This window comes from Amblyomma americanum, chromosome 3 (genome assembly GCF_052857255.1).
Source record: "Amblyomma americanum isolate KBUSLIRL-KWMA chromosome 3, ASM5285725v1, whole genome shotgun sequence".
NCBI classification, from domain to species: Eukaryota; Metazoa; Arthropoda; class Arachnida; order Ixodida; family Ixodidae; genus Amblyomma; species Amblyomma americanum.
In genome coordinates this window covers 8819392-8835902 of record NC_135499.1, presented here as the reverse complement: position 1 = coordinate 8835902, position 16511 = coordinate 8819392, and the positions used below count along the sequence as shown (strand labels likewise).

Below are 16511 nucleotides of genomic sequence, written 5' to 3'. Positions count from 1 at the left end.
TGATTGCGAAAAATGTGTTGTATTATGGGCGAACAGTATTCCGTAGGACTTTTAAAGAATCCATAGTAGTGATTTTGTTTAGTTCAATGATGCTTTACGTTTTTAATTCTTTATTAGACCTTTGATGCCGGTTGTATGCAATCCTCATTTCTATAAAATTTTGCAGAAAGCTTTTTCTTACTTTGAGCTTGGCGCATGATAGCCTATGTGTCATAATACCCAACAAAAGATGGTTGTATCGAATTCGACGAGATTCTTGAAATTTACTGATTGATTGGCCATTTGCTGACGAGGACGGTGGGTGGGCCCTCGGCGGGCTCCGGAGTCTGTTGAATAACCTTCTGGCCGTAAGGAGGAGCGGTGCCTGGCAGCTTCACTTCTCGTAGCTCCGGGGTCGCATTAAGCAGCTTTGGATGGCGGGAATTTTGGGGACATATCTATGTGATGTGTTAGGGTGTCGCCGCACCATGGACGTTTCTCTTCGTAAAGTGTTGGCTGCAGGCGATGTAGGCCAAGATAGGTGTCTGTTTGAAGACGCCGTAGGAGGCAGAATCTTCAGAGGAGAGGCAGGGATGAGGGTAGAGGCGTCTATTAATCGTCGTCGGGTTTCGAGCCCATTGACGAGGTTGGAGGATTGGAGGTATTGGCGATTGACAAACCACAGGTGGCGCCGCAGTCGAGCCCAGATGGCAGCCGCAAAGAGGACTCCGTCTGTGGTCGGCCTGGGTGCATTAGATTTACGTTGGTTGTGCTCACCCTCAGTGGAAAAACCTGACCCATCACGTTTTTCACTGAAGGTGAGCGGCTAGATTTAGCTAAGCACTTTGTATAAGTCGGTGTAAAATACAGACCCAATGGCAAACTGGAGGTCGTCGACTTGTGTCTGCAAACATCCGCCATGCTAGCGGAACCGCAAAAGACCATTTTTAGCAATGCCAAGATTGCCAGCGGCGGGTGTCTCTACAGGGAGTGAAAGTCTAAGAAAGTCTGGGATTTACGGTTTCACTGTTAAGGCAAGCCGGCCTTTGCGTAATTGTCGCTGACAGCTAGACTGGTTCGCGATGGTTTCGCTTTCGACTGTCGTGTGCTTGGATTTCATCCCACTAGCATTTATGTGTGGCCACTTCCGTCAAGCACGCAATCTCTTGTGCACAGAGCGGAGCGAATCATAGCAGTGTCGAGGGCACTCCCTGCTCTTGTATTCTACGCAGCTTCGCTTCAGCGCCAGTACTGGCCGTGGAAAGCAGCACCTGCTATCGCTTCTGGCTGCTCTGCAGAGGACGTCTGTGCATTGCAGCGTGAATTCGCTACCATCGAGCATGCCATAGAGCGCGCCCTCGGAGGTGCGACGGCGTACTTTCCTTCGATTCGAGGTCTTATTTTGAGGACCGTGAAACACGACTGCTTAGCGGTAAAAGCCTGGGCTAAAATTGCATTTCGAGCACTATGTATTAATTTGATATTAATTTTGCCTCTTTTTGTCACTATGCCTAAACTCAATGCGAAAGCGTTCTAAGTATGCTAAGAGTAATATTTTGAACGTCGTTACAAATGCGTCAAAAATACACTTTTTGTCTGCTTAGTATATTTATTACACATTAAAAAAATATACTAGAAATCTGCATTAAATGCATTACATTACATTAAATATACAGAAGAAATATACACTTAATACATAAAAACTATGCTAAATTATATAATGAATACATTAAATACGTTACATTAAAAATGCGTTAAAATATACAATTAATACTTTAAAATATATTCACTTCGGCTTAAGAAAGGTGTACCAGTCGCATTCACCGGATGGTACTGATCAATGTTGTCAACAGCAGAAGTAATGACTGAACTGGCTATAAGCATCAGGTGACAGACAAGCCCCGAGAAAGCGCGTTGTCATCAAGAAGTCTATGCCAATGCAAGGTCGCGTGACGGGTTCTGAATGGAAAATATGTCGCCACGCAGGAAATGGCGACTGAAGGTGACCTGAGCAAAAATGAACTACCACCCACAAGCAAGATACTTGGCTTGGCTTATATATATATATATAAATATATATATATATATATATATATAAATATATATATATATATATATATATATATATATATATATATATATATATATATATATATATATATATATATATATATATATATATATATTGTAATGGTGTCTTCGACTGGTCGCTTTAGATCGCTCTAGAGCGCTCTGAGAGGCGACCGCACATTCGGCTGGTCGAAACCGGCCGCTCTGACTACATTCGGCTGGTTCTTTCTGAGCGCTCGCCTCCAGCTCAGAGCGCTCTGAGGCGCTCCGAGAAAAAAGTCGGAGCGGCTCCGAGATGAGTTCACGTGACAGGGCCACTTCCGCTATTTCGCGAAAGCGGTGCGAGGCCTCGGCGTCCCCTGCGCGTAGGCAGAAGCAAGTGTACGCTTTTGACGCAGTAGTAGCGTCCTTGCTGTGTTGTGTTTTTGAGTGCCGCGCTGTGTGAGGCAAAATGTCCAAGAGACGCCGGATAAGTATACGCTAGGAACGCGGTCTGTGTTTCTGTCGCATGACAACAGCGATTCCAGCAGCAGCTCAGACGAGGACGACAGTGCTATCCACAAGGCGATGTTCGAAAAATGAGCGTTCGTGGGACGGAAAGCCGGGCTAGTGATCGATACAGGCTAAGCGGCGACCGCGATGCAAACTGTATGCGGCTAAACTAATCAAGAGACCTTACGTGCGGCTACTGTTGACGTCAGCAGCGGTGCCGCGTAGCGGTTCCGGAAGTTACGTCCCCCTTCTGCCTCCTGCGCTTCCGCTCTAAGAACTCGCTGACCATTCGGCTTGACTAGTCTCGGTATGCGCTCGGAGCGAGAGCGGCTCCCACTCTGCCAGATCCTAACCTGATCGCGGGAGCGACCAGCCGAAGACACCATAAGACTGGACACGAACTTTAGAATCTTCAGAGGCTGGCGCTCAACGAAGAAGACGACGAGAAGCGCCGAACATTGCGAAGCTCGAGCGCCGAACGCTCGGTCGCTCGTGCGTGCTTTGGACTGAACGCGGTCTCTGTTTGTGCCTGGACGGTTCGGCTGGTTGTTCGTGACGCTGTGCTTATTACTGTGCTGTGCTCTTATTACTGTGATGTGCTGTGGTGTGCTGTGTGTGCTGTAATAGTAGTGTGCTGTGTTCTTATTACAATATATATATATATATATATATATATATATATATATATATATATATATATATATATATATATATATATATATATATATATATATATATATATATATATATATATATACCCTCCGAGAGGAGACGCATTATCTTTCCCGGTGAGCCGCTTTTTGCGTAATGATTGTGGGCCCCGAAATTGTCGCACAAGCGTCGGAGTGGTCGCGTCCGAATCTGCGGTCTATTTAGAACCGAATTGTTAGTCGTAAGTTGCGTCAGCATCGGTCAGGAGTCGAACTGTCAATCAACCAACAAATATATGGACGTCTATGGGAGCCGGTCGGCCTTGCCAGTGGGGGTCCTTTTCGCTGGCATGTTCGGTCCCGGAGGCGCACATGGCGCCATTGCCGGTATAATTTTATCACGCTGTCCACACGTAATTTAAATAAGCAGTGGTTGCCTGTCTGCTAGAAGTTACCATAAACGAATGGACGACAGAAAAGGGAGAGTTTTCGCTGTTCCTGGAAACGTGATTTCGAGCACTAGGTTGTTCCATGGCAGCTTGAAGTGTGCTGCAAATATGCTGACGCGGGCTACCCATTTGTTAGAATTGAAGTATTCTATGCACTAATTAATTTCGTATCTACTAAAGTGCACTTTAAATGCATTTTCAACATATGTCATTTCCCGAAACGCGATTGCGAGCACTAACTGTTCAACCGTAGCTTGAAGTGTGCTGCAAATACGTGTACGCGGACAGCTTATTCGTTAGAATTGAAATATCCTTTGGGCGAATTATTGTCGTATTTGCGAAAGTTCACTTTCAATACATTGCCGAACTTGCAAAGGCCATTTCCCGGAACGCGATTTCGAGCACTTGGTTCTACGGCAGCTAAAAGTGTGCTTCAAGTATGTTTAAAAGAACTGTCCGTTTGTAAAATTGAAGTATACTTCAGACTAATTAATTTCATATTTACAAAAGTGCACTTTTAATACAACGACAACATGCTAAAACCGTATACACATTTTTAACGTGTTTGAAATGTGCTCGAAGCATGCTTTAAGTGACGTATACTTCGAATGAATTTCATATTTACGAAAGTACACGTTTAATATATTGACAAGATGCTAAAACAGCATTCATATTTTTTCACATGTGAGAATTGTGCTCGAAACATGCTTTAAGTGAGGTATACTTCAGACGAAATAATGTCATATTAACGCAACAGCGTTAAGGAGGTCGTGTCGCAGAAAAGCCGGTGTCGTCGGCGTCGGCGTCTTTAGCCGTGAGCGAAAAATGGCGCATCTCCCTAGGCACCTGAATCGCGCCGTAAGGGAAGGGATTTTAACGCGAAAGCGTTAAGGATTGATTGATGGATGGATTAATTGATTGATGGATTGAATGACTGATCGATCGATCGATCGACCATTTGATTGATCATTGATTGATTGATTGATTGATCGACGGCGCGATCCAGGTGTCAAGCGAGAAATCTGAGACAGGGTTCATTTTGTTTCAAAAAAAGCAATTGTTCCCCCCGCGGTGGCTCAGTGGTTAGGGCGCTTGGCTACTGATCCGGAGTTCCCGGGTTCGAACCCGACCGCGGCGGCTGCGTCTTTATGGAGGCAAAACGCTAAGGCGCCCGTGTACTCTGCGATGTCAATGCCCGTTAAAGATCCCCAGGTGGTCAAAATTATTCCGGAGCCTTCCACTACGGCACCTCTTCCTTCCTTTCTTCTTTCACTCTCTCCTTTATACCTTCCCTTACTGCGCGGTTCAGGTCTCCAACGATATATGAGACAGATACTGCGCCATTTCGTTTCCCAAAAACCAATTATTATTCATTTCATTTTCCTTCCCTTACGGCCTGGTTCGGGCATCCGCCGAGATATATTAGACAGGCGTCCTTTCCTTAAATTGGCCAAGGGCCACGTGTCGCGCCGAACAGTCAATGGCGTTCCGTGTACCCCTCGGCAACGCTGCGACACGCTGTCGCGTCTCACTCTTAAAGACGAAGCTTAAGCGCCCTCCAATTTTTTTACGAAAGTACACTTTTAATACATTGACAAGATGCTAAAACCGCATTCATATTTTTTCACGTATTTGAAACGTCCTCGAAGCATGCTTTGAGGGACGTATTTATGGAAAATTTTAAGGATATATTTCGAATACAGGAACCTATTTCCGGCATATTTTTAGTGCGTTCCTGTGTACAAAATATGTTTATGATACTTCATAAATATTCCGAAGTATATTAGCTGCCGCTAACGGAATACACGCAAACGCAAAATGTAGAACTCGGAAAATAAAAAAAATGAAATGCAGGCGCTGTAATCTGGGGTGCGGGAATAATACTTTTTTCAAACCGAATCGAATACGAGCAGAATACCTTTGCTGTCGAATCGAATACGAATGGTTGGATTGAAACTGAATCGAACAGTGGTAGAATCTAGAATCGTACCGAATATTTGTAGTGATATTCTCTATGGCGAATAGTCGTGTAAAGCGAGGAATGGTGGGAAACTCAAGCTCAGGCGAAAGTTATGCGCTAGGTTGCTATAATTAAAAGGCGCACTAAGGGGTCTTAACTCGGAGGAAGTATATTAACTCTATGGGCGCAAATTAACACATATGGGGTAATCACATTTTGATATTGTTGAGAAAAGGGAAATTAGAGCGGACAACAGCTACGTACGGATGTGGCCTCCGCGATCGGGCATCAATGCAGGATTAGCTAAACTTGCCTGAGCCAGCCGCGTCGTCCAGTGCTGGAGATCATGTGTGACCAGTTAAAGGACGCCACACGAATGGATCGCGTCGCGGCGCTGAACCCTTCATTCCACCATCCCTCTCATACTGATCGCAGCACGCGGCGTTGGCGTGCGCCCCATTGTTAGAACAGCCGAAATACGGTGGACCTTAATCGAACATCATGACAGTTATTCATAAAGCATTCTACAAGTTTAGGAGACGTTCGATTCGGTTCGCATAGTTTTGAACATACCAGATGCAATTATCACCCTAGTCGTTAATTAAAGCCATAGCCATAATGGAATCCAGTCCTAACCCGAAACAAGTTTCCCGGAAAACCAACGACCATCGACCCCAAAGTTTCCTCCAGGCTGCTAGCCGTGGTTAATAAGTAATAGCTTTTTCCCGCAAACGGAATCGCCGCAAGGCCAGTTTTTTTATGACGACGAAGCACTCGCAAAGGAGCAAAGAAATGCTTCCGTGGCGTCGATACCGTGAAAATCGGGCAGGAGGGGATGGCCCCGCTCGGTGGGTGTATCCTCGAGCTGTGGTGTCAGCCATGACGTTGCCATCGAGGCCCTCGTGGCCGGGGTCTTGGTGGAGAGCGCGTCCAAGGACACGACCGCTTCTATACGCTTCACAGGCGGCTTGAGGGTCTGTGACTATGTGAGGTGGGTGTGATCGCTCATTTTTATGGCGAGGGCGATGACGATCGCTTCAGCGGCGGATGGATCTGGGGCGCGGACGAAGGCTGCCAGAAGTGAAGTGTTGGTGCGTCTACGGCAACACTATCCTCGCCGACGCCGGAATCGGACTTGTCTCCTAGCCTTTTGCAGTTCATGGTGCATGTGTCTGGAGGTGGATGCAGATGGTGGGAGGGAGGGGGGTAGTATTCCTGTGAGGGCGAGTGGTTGGGTTGGTTGCGGAACCCCATTGGAGGATGGCCTGTCCCGCGGAGGTAGTGATTAAGAGCGTGCGTGGGCATGTGAACAGCGCATCGCGGATTCCATCGAAGGTGTTGTGGTTGTACAGAGTGACCTGTCGAGATGTTGACGGGGAGTCTGAGAGCGATTTAGAATAGAGTGCGGATGAGGACTTGAGCTTTGTATTGGTTGGTCTTGGTGCGGCAGGGAAGGCTCTCCGTAATGCGGCTGATAGTAATGGCCTTGACGATTCGGAGAGCGTCGTCTTCGCGTGTGCCCCATCTTTTGAAGGATTAACGCTAGGATGGTCCCAAAATAGGGAGAAGTAAAAAATAAGCATTTAAGTGCGTATGGGGGGGGCGTACATGCATAAGTCCTCTCGTACTGCTCTACAGTGATGTTTTTAGAGTTTCTTATGACCAGAAAAAAGGTGGCATCATTGTTCACAAGAACAAGATATAGACTTCAGCAGCGTTGGCAGCTTTTTTCTGGAGCCATCTGACGAAATGGAAGTGTAAATGACATCAATTAAATAACAGTGCTGCACTAGACTGCGACAATTAACCTACAAATCGTGCCCATAATGCATGTTTTAGATTTCCTTATTCCGGTACCTGTGCACATTTGGAACTTAATTTTTGAAAAAGGTGTCTTTTCCGACGATATGGGGAGTTTTACGAGTTTCTGCCGCTACGAATGATGTGGAAGAAATACCTGGAATAACTACAGGCCAATAAGCATTATTCCAGTCTTCTCGAATAGATTAGAAAAAAAAACATTTTTTTTATTTATACATGTACCTACATTCGCCCGCAGGCGCATTGCAGTAGGGTGGGTCTACCACAGTATTCTTCATACATTGTGCAGAGGAAACAAATATATTAACAAGTAAAACAATAATGGAGGATAATGCAAGCACTCCGATAGGACATACCAAGAGCACGCGACAAAATATCAATGTAAAGGAACACTGTGAATTGAATGGAGATACATAGTAATGTCGCCGTGCATTCTAAATATTTGCTAAGTTTAAAGGGACACTGAGGAGGACCCTGTCAAATTTTTTTTGTTAGCAAAATCTGATAGTTCGGCATTTCATGGCTTTGTTGCCGCTTGTCCGGGAGCGAAAGATGCATTTATTTCAAAGAAATTTGGATTCGAAGTTGAAAAAGTTTTTCCCGCCGCTCCGATTCAAACTCGAGAACTTTTATGACGACACGGAGAACTCTTATGACGCCACAGGACGGAGTGACGTGAAACGTGACGTAAACAGAGACTCCGTGATTTCTGGCGGCTAGCGGTGCGGTCTAGCAGCTGCCGAAATGAAAGCTACCGCCGCCGCACGTTGAATGCATCTATCGGGGGTCGCTACCGTCGCTTCGTTTACGTTTGCACCGGCGTCTTGCCAGCGTTACGATGGATCCCGTTCCCGAACCTTACGACGTAGTTTCGCAAAGACTACTGCCTGCATTTCAGCGACCTCCGCCCCACAGAGCGTGCGATGCTTTTGAGGGAGCACGGTTAGGTTAGGCGCCGGCGGGTCGTTTCCCCCTTCCTCAGTGAGCAGCCGTTGCAAACTAAATATCATAACCCTAGTGCGGGGAGTCGCGAGGGGCCAGGTCGAGGTTGGCGCCTTGCGCCCATCGGAGGCTGGCCGGGGCTTTGGTGCCAACGGATTGTGATTCCTTGAACGGTGCGGTTGCACGGCGCAGCAGGCGGCGTCGAGGTCTCCCACGGTTGCAAGGGCCAAGTTATTTATTTATTTATTTGCCACAAAAAAATGGACGGGTGCTCAAGGGCGGTCGGATTTAAAGTTGGCGGCTTGAAACTAAAGCCGGCGCACGACGCTTCAACGGCTTCCACTAGATCCAACGGTTCCACTGGATCGGGCTCTCTCGCCCACTTGCATGTACCTTCAGATATGTACTGTGAATGGATTAAATTAGACGAGCTCGAACAGAACAGCTCCGGCCAACTGCCGAAGCTATTTAATTACGTCAAAACGTGCACCTCGCCGCGGAGCCGAATCAGTCTGGCCGGGCCGCCGGCGGCTGGCGCACTCGGCGCGAAATAGAGACATGCTCCAAGTCTCCCCGCCAGTGCGGTCAGAGTGCGCCGAAGCCGCCGAACGCGTCAGCGGTCAAGCGCAGTTGGGCCCGGATTACGGAACTCGCTCCGACCGCTCTACAATTGAGAGCGCTCTAAAATGCCCGCTCCTATTGGTCGCCGGCGCCATTTTGAAAAGTTGCGTCACGGGAAGCTGCAATGGCGTCACGGACAAGAAAAAACGCATGACGTTGAACACCTAATTATGCCCGCGGTTTTAGACTGTTTTTTGCGACCGCGAAGAGTCGGTCTACAGAGTTTTAGAGGGAAAATGGCGGCGGCGTCGTCTGCTGTTTATTGGTGGCGGAGGCGGCAACGTCGGCGCCAGCAACGACGAAGGACGGTGTACGAGGACGCGTATGACTTGCCGGACGAGCTGTTCCGTCGGTTATTTCGACTCGATAAGGAGAAAGTGGAGTGGTTGTGCGGCGAACTTGCAGACGAACTGCGAGGCGTACGGACGAGCGTTTTGTCGGTGCGGCGGCAGGTGCTGTGCGCTCTCCGTTTTTTTTGCCTCCGGGGGCTTTCAAGTGTGCGTCGGCAACGAGCAGACCGTCGGCCTCGCACAACCGACGGTGAGCAAGTGCGTGCGGCGTGTGGCTGAGGCCATCTGCAAAGTCGGCGCACAGAAGGGATGGGTGCGTTTCCCGGCGCACCCCGAGGAAAAAGCGGCAGCGAAGGCGACCTTCCTTTCCCGCGGCACCATCCCCGGCGTCGTCGGCTGCGTCGACGGCACGCTGATTGCCATAAAAGCGCCGCGGGGAGACCCAGCAAACCGGGCAGCATTCTGGAGCCGCAAAGGATACTACGCGATGAACACCATGATCGTGAGTAGACTGGCTTTCTGACCGCATGGGTTCGAAAGCCGCGACCTCGACAGTGGAAGTTCACGTCCAAGATTGTCTGCCTGTGTTTCTCGCAGATCTGCGACGCAGACATGAAGATCCTTGCGGTCGACCCTCGCTGCCCGGGGTCTTGTCACGATGCCTTTTCTTGGCGCTACTCACGGCTGCGTCGGAAGGTGGAGCACGGGCTGCTGGAGGATGGAGTTTCTTCTGAGGGTAAGCAGCACTTCGACAGCACGTATTAAGCTACAGCAGTGGCTCATACCTAAAAGAGGCGGGATATAACATGGATGACATGCAACAATATGATGTATCGTATTTATTTTTGTGTATTTACTGTTACTGCTGGTGCAGAGGCACAAGAAACATTGTTATAAAGTGAATCGTATTTCAAGCGTAAAACACCAAGGCAGAAGAGGTGTGCACATCGTTATTGTCGTGTAAGACATCACAGTACATCATTAACCTAGAAGGCTGTGCTTACAGAGGTACCCCTTAGTCATGAATATTCTGCATGCCTATGAATTCTGGTCCAGCATACTGGCTTCGAGCTGCTTGATATGAATCATTTATTACATAGGCAACAACACACTTCACTTCAAATTTTGGTCGTGCAGGAGACAGTGGATTTCCACTGGAGCCGTGGCTGCTCACACCAGTGTCAGGGCATCCTGGTGCAAACACTGCAGAAGGGCAGTACAACGCAGCACACGCCTCAATGCGATGTGTTGTGGAACGCTGCATTGGTGTTCTCAAAAGCCGCTTCCGGTGCCTTCAAAGGTACCGGACACTCCACTACGAGCCGGAGCGGGCGGTGGTCATCATTGCAGCGTGTGCTGCGTTGCACAACATCTGTCTTGAAGAAGCCCTGGCTGCAGACGAAGACGACACTACTGATGACCCTGACAACAATGGACCACCTCTGCTTGCCGGGTACTTGGCGGGGACAGGATCCCGCATGACCTACCTGCGTGGTAGAGCCATGCGAGACCGTATAATTGGCCTCTTTGGCACAACCTGTCCGCAGAGGCAAGCACACCTGCAGATGGTGCGGCGACAGCAGCAGCGGCAGCAGCAGCGGCAACAGCAGCACCACCGGCAGTAAGCCCTAGACCATCTGGCAGCTGTGGCTGCAATGACTCGCCGTGCTGGCGTGGCGAGGTGTCGTGGCCACTCTTGCTACGGGCAGTGCCATTGCCCTCTGTTAGTGCGCGAGCCCCTGTGTGATATGATGCCCTTGGCCACTGGTAGCCACATTCCAGCATTTGTAAATTACTTTTTCTTACGTGTGCTTGAAAGCCTCCAGTGTCAAGATATGAAGTGCACACACCAACTGCTGCTCCACTGGCAGTGGTCACCAGTACGCCTTTCAGTGCATCAGCAAGCTTGCCGCACAGCTACTGCACTTTCTCCTTCTCAAGTCGAAATACACGCCGAAACAGCTCGTCCAACAAGTGAAATGCATCCTTGTACACCGTCTTTCGCCGTTGCTTACGTCGACCTGCCCACTTAGGCAAACAGTTGCTTGCTGTAACTATGTGTTTGATGAATGTGCACGAGGGAAAAGTGTGGTGTGGAGACTGCTAGGAACCAGTAAAGCGTTTGTTTTTGCACCACGTTTATTCATTGGTCACAATAATTTTTTTCGCCACAGCTGTTCATACTAGTTTCCCAACTGTAACACACAGCAGGGAAACAAAAGCATGCAGCATCAACAGTGATTTGCATATGCCTTGTCGAGTGCTGCTCAGAGATTGCACAAGAACAGTTGTATCTTACACTGTGGCCAAACGGGCGAGTTGGCTGTACATTTTTAAGGCGAACAGTGCGAAAGATATAGCCGGAAAGCACAGGAAACACAGGATGAGCACGCGTCCTATGTTTTCTTTGCTTTCCGTCTAATTCTTACACGCTGTTTGCCCCTTAAAAAAAAAAAGCTTCATCTTGACTGCCAGCTTGAATGCTAGTAATCACAGGTTTGGCATGTTGTGCAGACTTGTAGGCCCGATGTAGCCCTGGTTTGCACTTTGCTGAAACACATTACATAACTGGTGGAATGCACAGCAAGTGCTACACAAGACATTGCTCTTCGTAGATTTTACTGGACTAAAAAATCATGTCACGTGTAAAAGACACACGAGTATCACAGACGATGATGCCAACATGGCTGCATTTGAAGTTGTAAAGGGACCCACAAACGAGAGACATTAACATTGTTGCATCATACCTTTAAAGGCGGAGCTCAAGCATCCGCCAAATATTTTTTTTGCCTGCATTCAACACTAGTTCAGAAGCGACTTTGGACGAATGCTGGCAAGCCTCATTTTTCCTCGTGTCTACTGAGGATAGAACATGTTACAATGCACACAATGGACACTTTACGGAAAAGCAGGAAAAGTAATGCGAAAAAAAACGACTCAGGAACATGCAAACAACCTTAACAGACACAAAATCGAAGTGTTCAAAATTTATCCAGAATCCCCATATTATGATGCCCTTCATAACTACAGTCACTTCAGAACAACTTTGCCCCACATATTGCACTTGCCCACATATTGCAATGTAAGAAAACAAGCACTAGAAATTGCACCTTGTGCACCTGCCACAGCTGCAGGTAAACATTTGAATGGAAAATAAAAAAGTATAGGAGGCTTTCACACCTGGCAGAGCTTAAATTACATAACTGGAAGAAAATAAACAGTGTGAAGCATCCGGGCCTGCAGAGCTTACAAGAAATAAAAAAATGATGCTATGGCACATGGCAGAGATGATGTTGAATAAATACAAAAACAGAAACCTGACAGAGAAGCAGACAATGTAAATAAACAAACACATAAAACAGAAATTTTAACAAGCAAACTAAAAATAGTTCAATGAGTCTGCACCTAGCAGAGAAGTAAATAATGTTCTTGAATAAATATAAACATATGAAGATGTTCTTTCATAAAAATAAAAACAAGCAAATAATGCACATAAATATGAACAATTCAATGTGGTGCAGGTGGCTCAAGCTGCTTTTGTAAGATTAGCGTCAGTAGGTTCACATTCTGGATGAGCAGCTCTTGCTGACCATTTGACGCCTGCACAGCATCTGTCACCTCCCATATGGCCTGCATGTAAAAATACTTCCAATTACAAATTATTACTGACAACCAATTTTGAGACCTCGCTTAAGCTTTATGTAAAATTTCAGGTGCTGAGATATTTTGGACAAAGTATGGCTGTAGAAGACTCGTGTCAGTTTCATAAACTCAGCTGTCCCAACCACCTCCCCAAGAGGCATCAAAACAGAAGTAGAGGTGCTCAAAAGAGAGCACTGATATTTATGCTTCAGGTGACGGCTTCGACTCTTCAAAGTGCAGTGTGCGCAGCGAGTACACACCTCCAGCATGCTTTGCTGAAAAGCAGCGTCCTGGCTGCTCCGGGCGTCAGTAAGGGAATCCAAACGATGTGATTCATACAGCGTCTGGCGCAGCACCTTATTGCCCCATCGTCTCGCCGTCGCTTCCCAAGAAGGCTAGGCGTGGCACGCGTTGAGGGCTGCAGTGGGGGCTCTGGTGTGTGCTGCTGTGAGGGCTGCGGCGAGGGCACCGGTGTAGCTGTCGGGAAAGAAAATGCTCATCACGTGGTGGAATACGCAAAACATTTGGTACAATGTGTTAGAGGACTTGACATAAATATACAGGACAGCAATCTTGGGCAGCATTGTAGTAGCATATTTCATGTGCACATTTGCTAGACTGCTAGGAGATGTCACAGCCTCACTGCAAGAGAAATAAACATTCTGCACTGCGTGGCAAAGCCAGAGAGAGATAGTTTTGTGTGTACTGTAGAATCACTGCAGTATTTTGGCTACTGCTGCAAATGCTGCCAGAGAGTATAGTGCTATTACTTTCAATCAGCTGCCAGAAAGGGTAGTATGGAGCTTGAATAATGGAAAGCCAACTCACGGTCTGTGGGGCTCCGTGTGTCTTGTCGACAACTTGCTGAGGCTCCCCGTTCATCTCCTCTGCTGTAACAGGGTAAAAGGTGCGGCTGATTGGTACTGGCAAACCATGAAACTAAAAGAGCACTAGCAAAAGAGAAGCAATCAATAATGCTCAACCACTTGTCTATGCATTCCTGCACCTCCTCCGAGACTAAAATACACCACAGATGGAATAAACAGTGCTAGCAAGGCGCAAGGCACAGACATCATGTTTTTAAACGGCCGACCCCTTGTTGTTGACGCAAGCTGGATCCACAGCTCGCGCTTTTCAACAGCTGTGTATGAGTTTGTTAGGTCGGCAGAAGCCCGAGCCAAGAGCGGATGGCTCTCCATGAACTCTATTATGATAAGCTCTTGCTCGCTTGGCATTCTTCGTGTTAGCGCCATTTCGAGACTATAATTCCCGCTTAGAGAATTGCAGCAGCGTACACAGCGGGGAAAACAAACGGAATAGTTTCTGCTCCGCTTTTCGAAAGCAGGGAATAACAGGGAAAAACCTTTGCTCTGAGTTAGGGCTAATATGTTTTTACAGAAACATATGCGTGTGCTGCGCTGCAGCAACTTATAGCACAGCCAAGAACGACCGAAAACGAGCAAGGTTGTTAGCGTGCGCCCAACCGCCTTGCTTGGTTCTTGCTCCTTCCCAACTGAACCATTTGTGCCAGACGTTTATGAAGCCAAAAAAAATGATTTTATCCAACAAGCCGTGCTTCGTGGACGCCTTGTATTTGCTAAAGTGAAAGAAACAGAACCCAAATCATATGCTTGGCATGTGGCATCTTTAAACCAATAAACAGGCTTACCTCAAGTTGTCTTGGTCGATTTTCGGGCCCGACGTTTCGTGCGGGTTCCTTTCTGGAGGCCCGTGACCTTCACTGGCTTCGACAATTGTTATCCGCTCACTTTGGACAACCAAATAGAACCTTGATTCCAGACGACGCGTAAAAAAGCAGGAACTAGCCGTGGGATCAGCTGTTTTCTTGAAGGCCGCCATGTTCAGTGTTTACATCTGCCAGCGCGCCCTCATGGCAACAAAACTTACCCACGAAAGCAGTTATTTGCAAAAGTGAATGTCCTTCTTGTTTTACTTCATGGTAGTGAGTGTGAAATACACTTTTATGAAAGAATAAAACAATATTTATTTTATTTGCTGCGTGTTTTTATAAAAAAGTTAGCATACGGCCCCTTGCCGTGAAAATAGGCTTCTTGTCGTTCAAATAAGCGCTTCCGGGGCGGCACCCTACTAGCCATTGGTTGATTCCGCGTTCCGTCACGCGTTGACGTCTTGCCTTGTCGTCATGATGTCGTCATTTTGACGTAACGCTCTACAACTTTAGAGCGAGTTCCGTAATTCGGGCCTTGGAGTATAGAGGGTCTCGCTTTAACCGACGTGACTTCGCCGTGCAGCGCGCGCGCGCCTCGCCGCAGCATAAACGCGCCTTAAAGAGCCTGCGTTAAACGCTAACCAACGTATTCGGCGGCGGCATCTATGGGAGCCACTGAAACCCCCCGCCCACTCACTGAATAAAAAAAGAACTCCTGTACCGAGGTTCGGAATCGAGCCAGGGCCTTCGGCGTTCGAGGCGGAGACGCTACCACTCCGTCACGACGCCTCAGGTTGCAGCCGTCAATAAAGGCGCATCTAGTGAATGCACTCTTCTGCTGCAGAAATCTCCGCGCTTTCGCTAGGCATATTCTGGCCTAACAGAGCTAGGCCATCAGGAACTTTTCTGAACTGCCTTGTACCTTGTCTCCCGTCCCTGATAAACGATTTCCGTTAAGTAGTTTGAAATTGACTGGCACAGCCGGGAATGTTTCGCCGGGCCAGCGTGCGAATACACAAGTGCTGCCTTGTACGATCACTGACCATCGTGCCATCATAGCTTTTCATTGAGCCTTAACAGGCTCCTTCAAAGGTTAACTAGCACTTAAGCGGCACTTGGAGTTCCTCTGCTGTTCGGCGCTTGTCAATAAAGGCGCGTCAAAAACAAAACCACGGGGCACGCAAAGCTCATAGACGCGAAGCGCCAGAAAAAATCGAAACTCTCCTGGCCGCCTGAGGAGCCGCCAAGCATCGGTTTTCTTTGCTTCCAACATTCAGGTTGTCTTTTGCCTACCTTCCTTGTGTGATAAAAGTGCACTTTTGGTTTTAAAACAAAACTTACTTCAATATTGAACCGCGCAACCTACCTTTGTCAGTCTCAGAGATTCGCGAACCATGTAGGAAGGAAAATTGATCCAAGGTGGCGTCTCTTGTCCTATGGCGTCACCTCACTTGTACTTGGGAGATTGGCCTGTGGCGGCGATACCTGTATTTTGGTTCTTGCTATTTTCTACCTTACAATTTAAGAGCTTTGTTTTCAGTAAGAGCGGCGTTTTTGTGATCATGAGCTGGTTTTCTATCGATACAAGCCAACTTCAATTTCTCCTCGGTGTCCCTTTAAAACGTGGTAAAGAGAACGAATGTTCCCCCTACCATGTCGACATACAGACCCCGACATACATACAGACAGAACGTCGACATACAGACCACGGGATTCGCCGTCGCTGTGGCTGAGTGGTTATGGCGCTCGGCTGCTGGCCCGGACGACGCGGGTTCGATCCCGGCCGCGGCGGTAGAATTTCGATGGAGGCGAAATTCTAGAGGCCCGCGTACTGTGCGATGTCAGTGCACGTTCATGAAACCCAGGTGGTCGAAATTTCCGGAGCCCTTCACAACGGCGTCTCTT

The 16511-nt window shown here is 47.8% G+C and overlaps 2 protein-coding genes across 11 annotated transcripts in view; one reads left to right on the top strand and one right to left on the bottom strand.

Moving 5' to 3' along the window:
• LOC144124442 (glycoprotein-N-acetylgalactosamine 3-beta-galactosyltransferase 1-like) overlaps positions 1-16511 on the top strand; it is a 611040-nt gene that overhangs the window by 390046 nt on the left and 204483 nt on the right. The gene's annotated exons all lie outside the window — the stretch shown is intronic.
• LOC144124439 (uncharacterized) lies at positions 12441-14782 on the bottom strand. The gene is made up of 4 exons (XM_077657086.1): positions 14586-14782; positions 13745-13806; positions 13177-13393; positions 12441-12904 (listed from the first exon to the last, which is right to left on the bottom strand). The coding sequence occupies exons 1-4, from the start codon at positions 14774-14776 to the stop codon at positions 12889-12891; spliced, it is 486 nt and encodes a 161-aa protein (XP_077513212.1). The 5' UTR covers positions 14777-14782; the 3' UTR covers positions 12441-12888.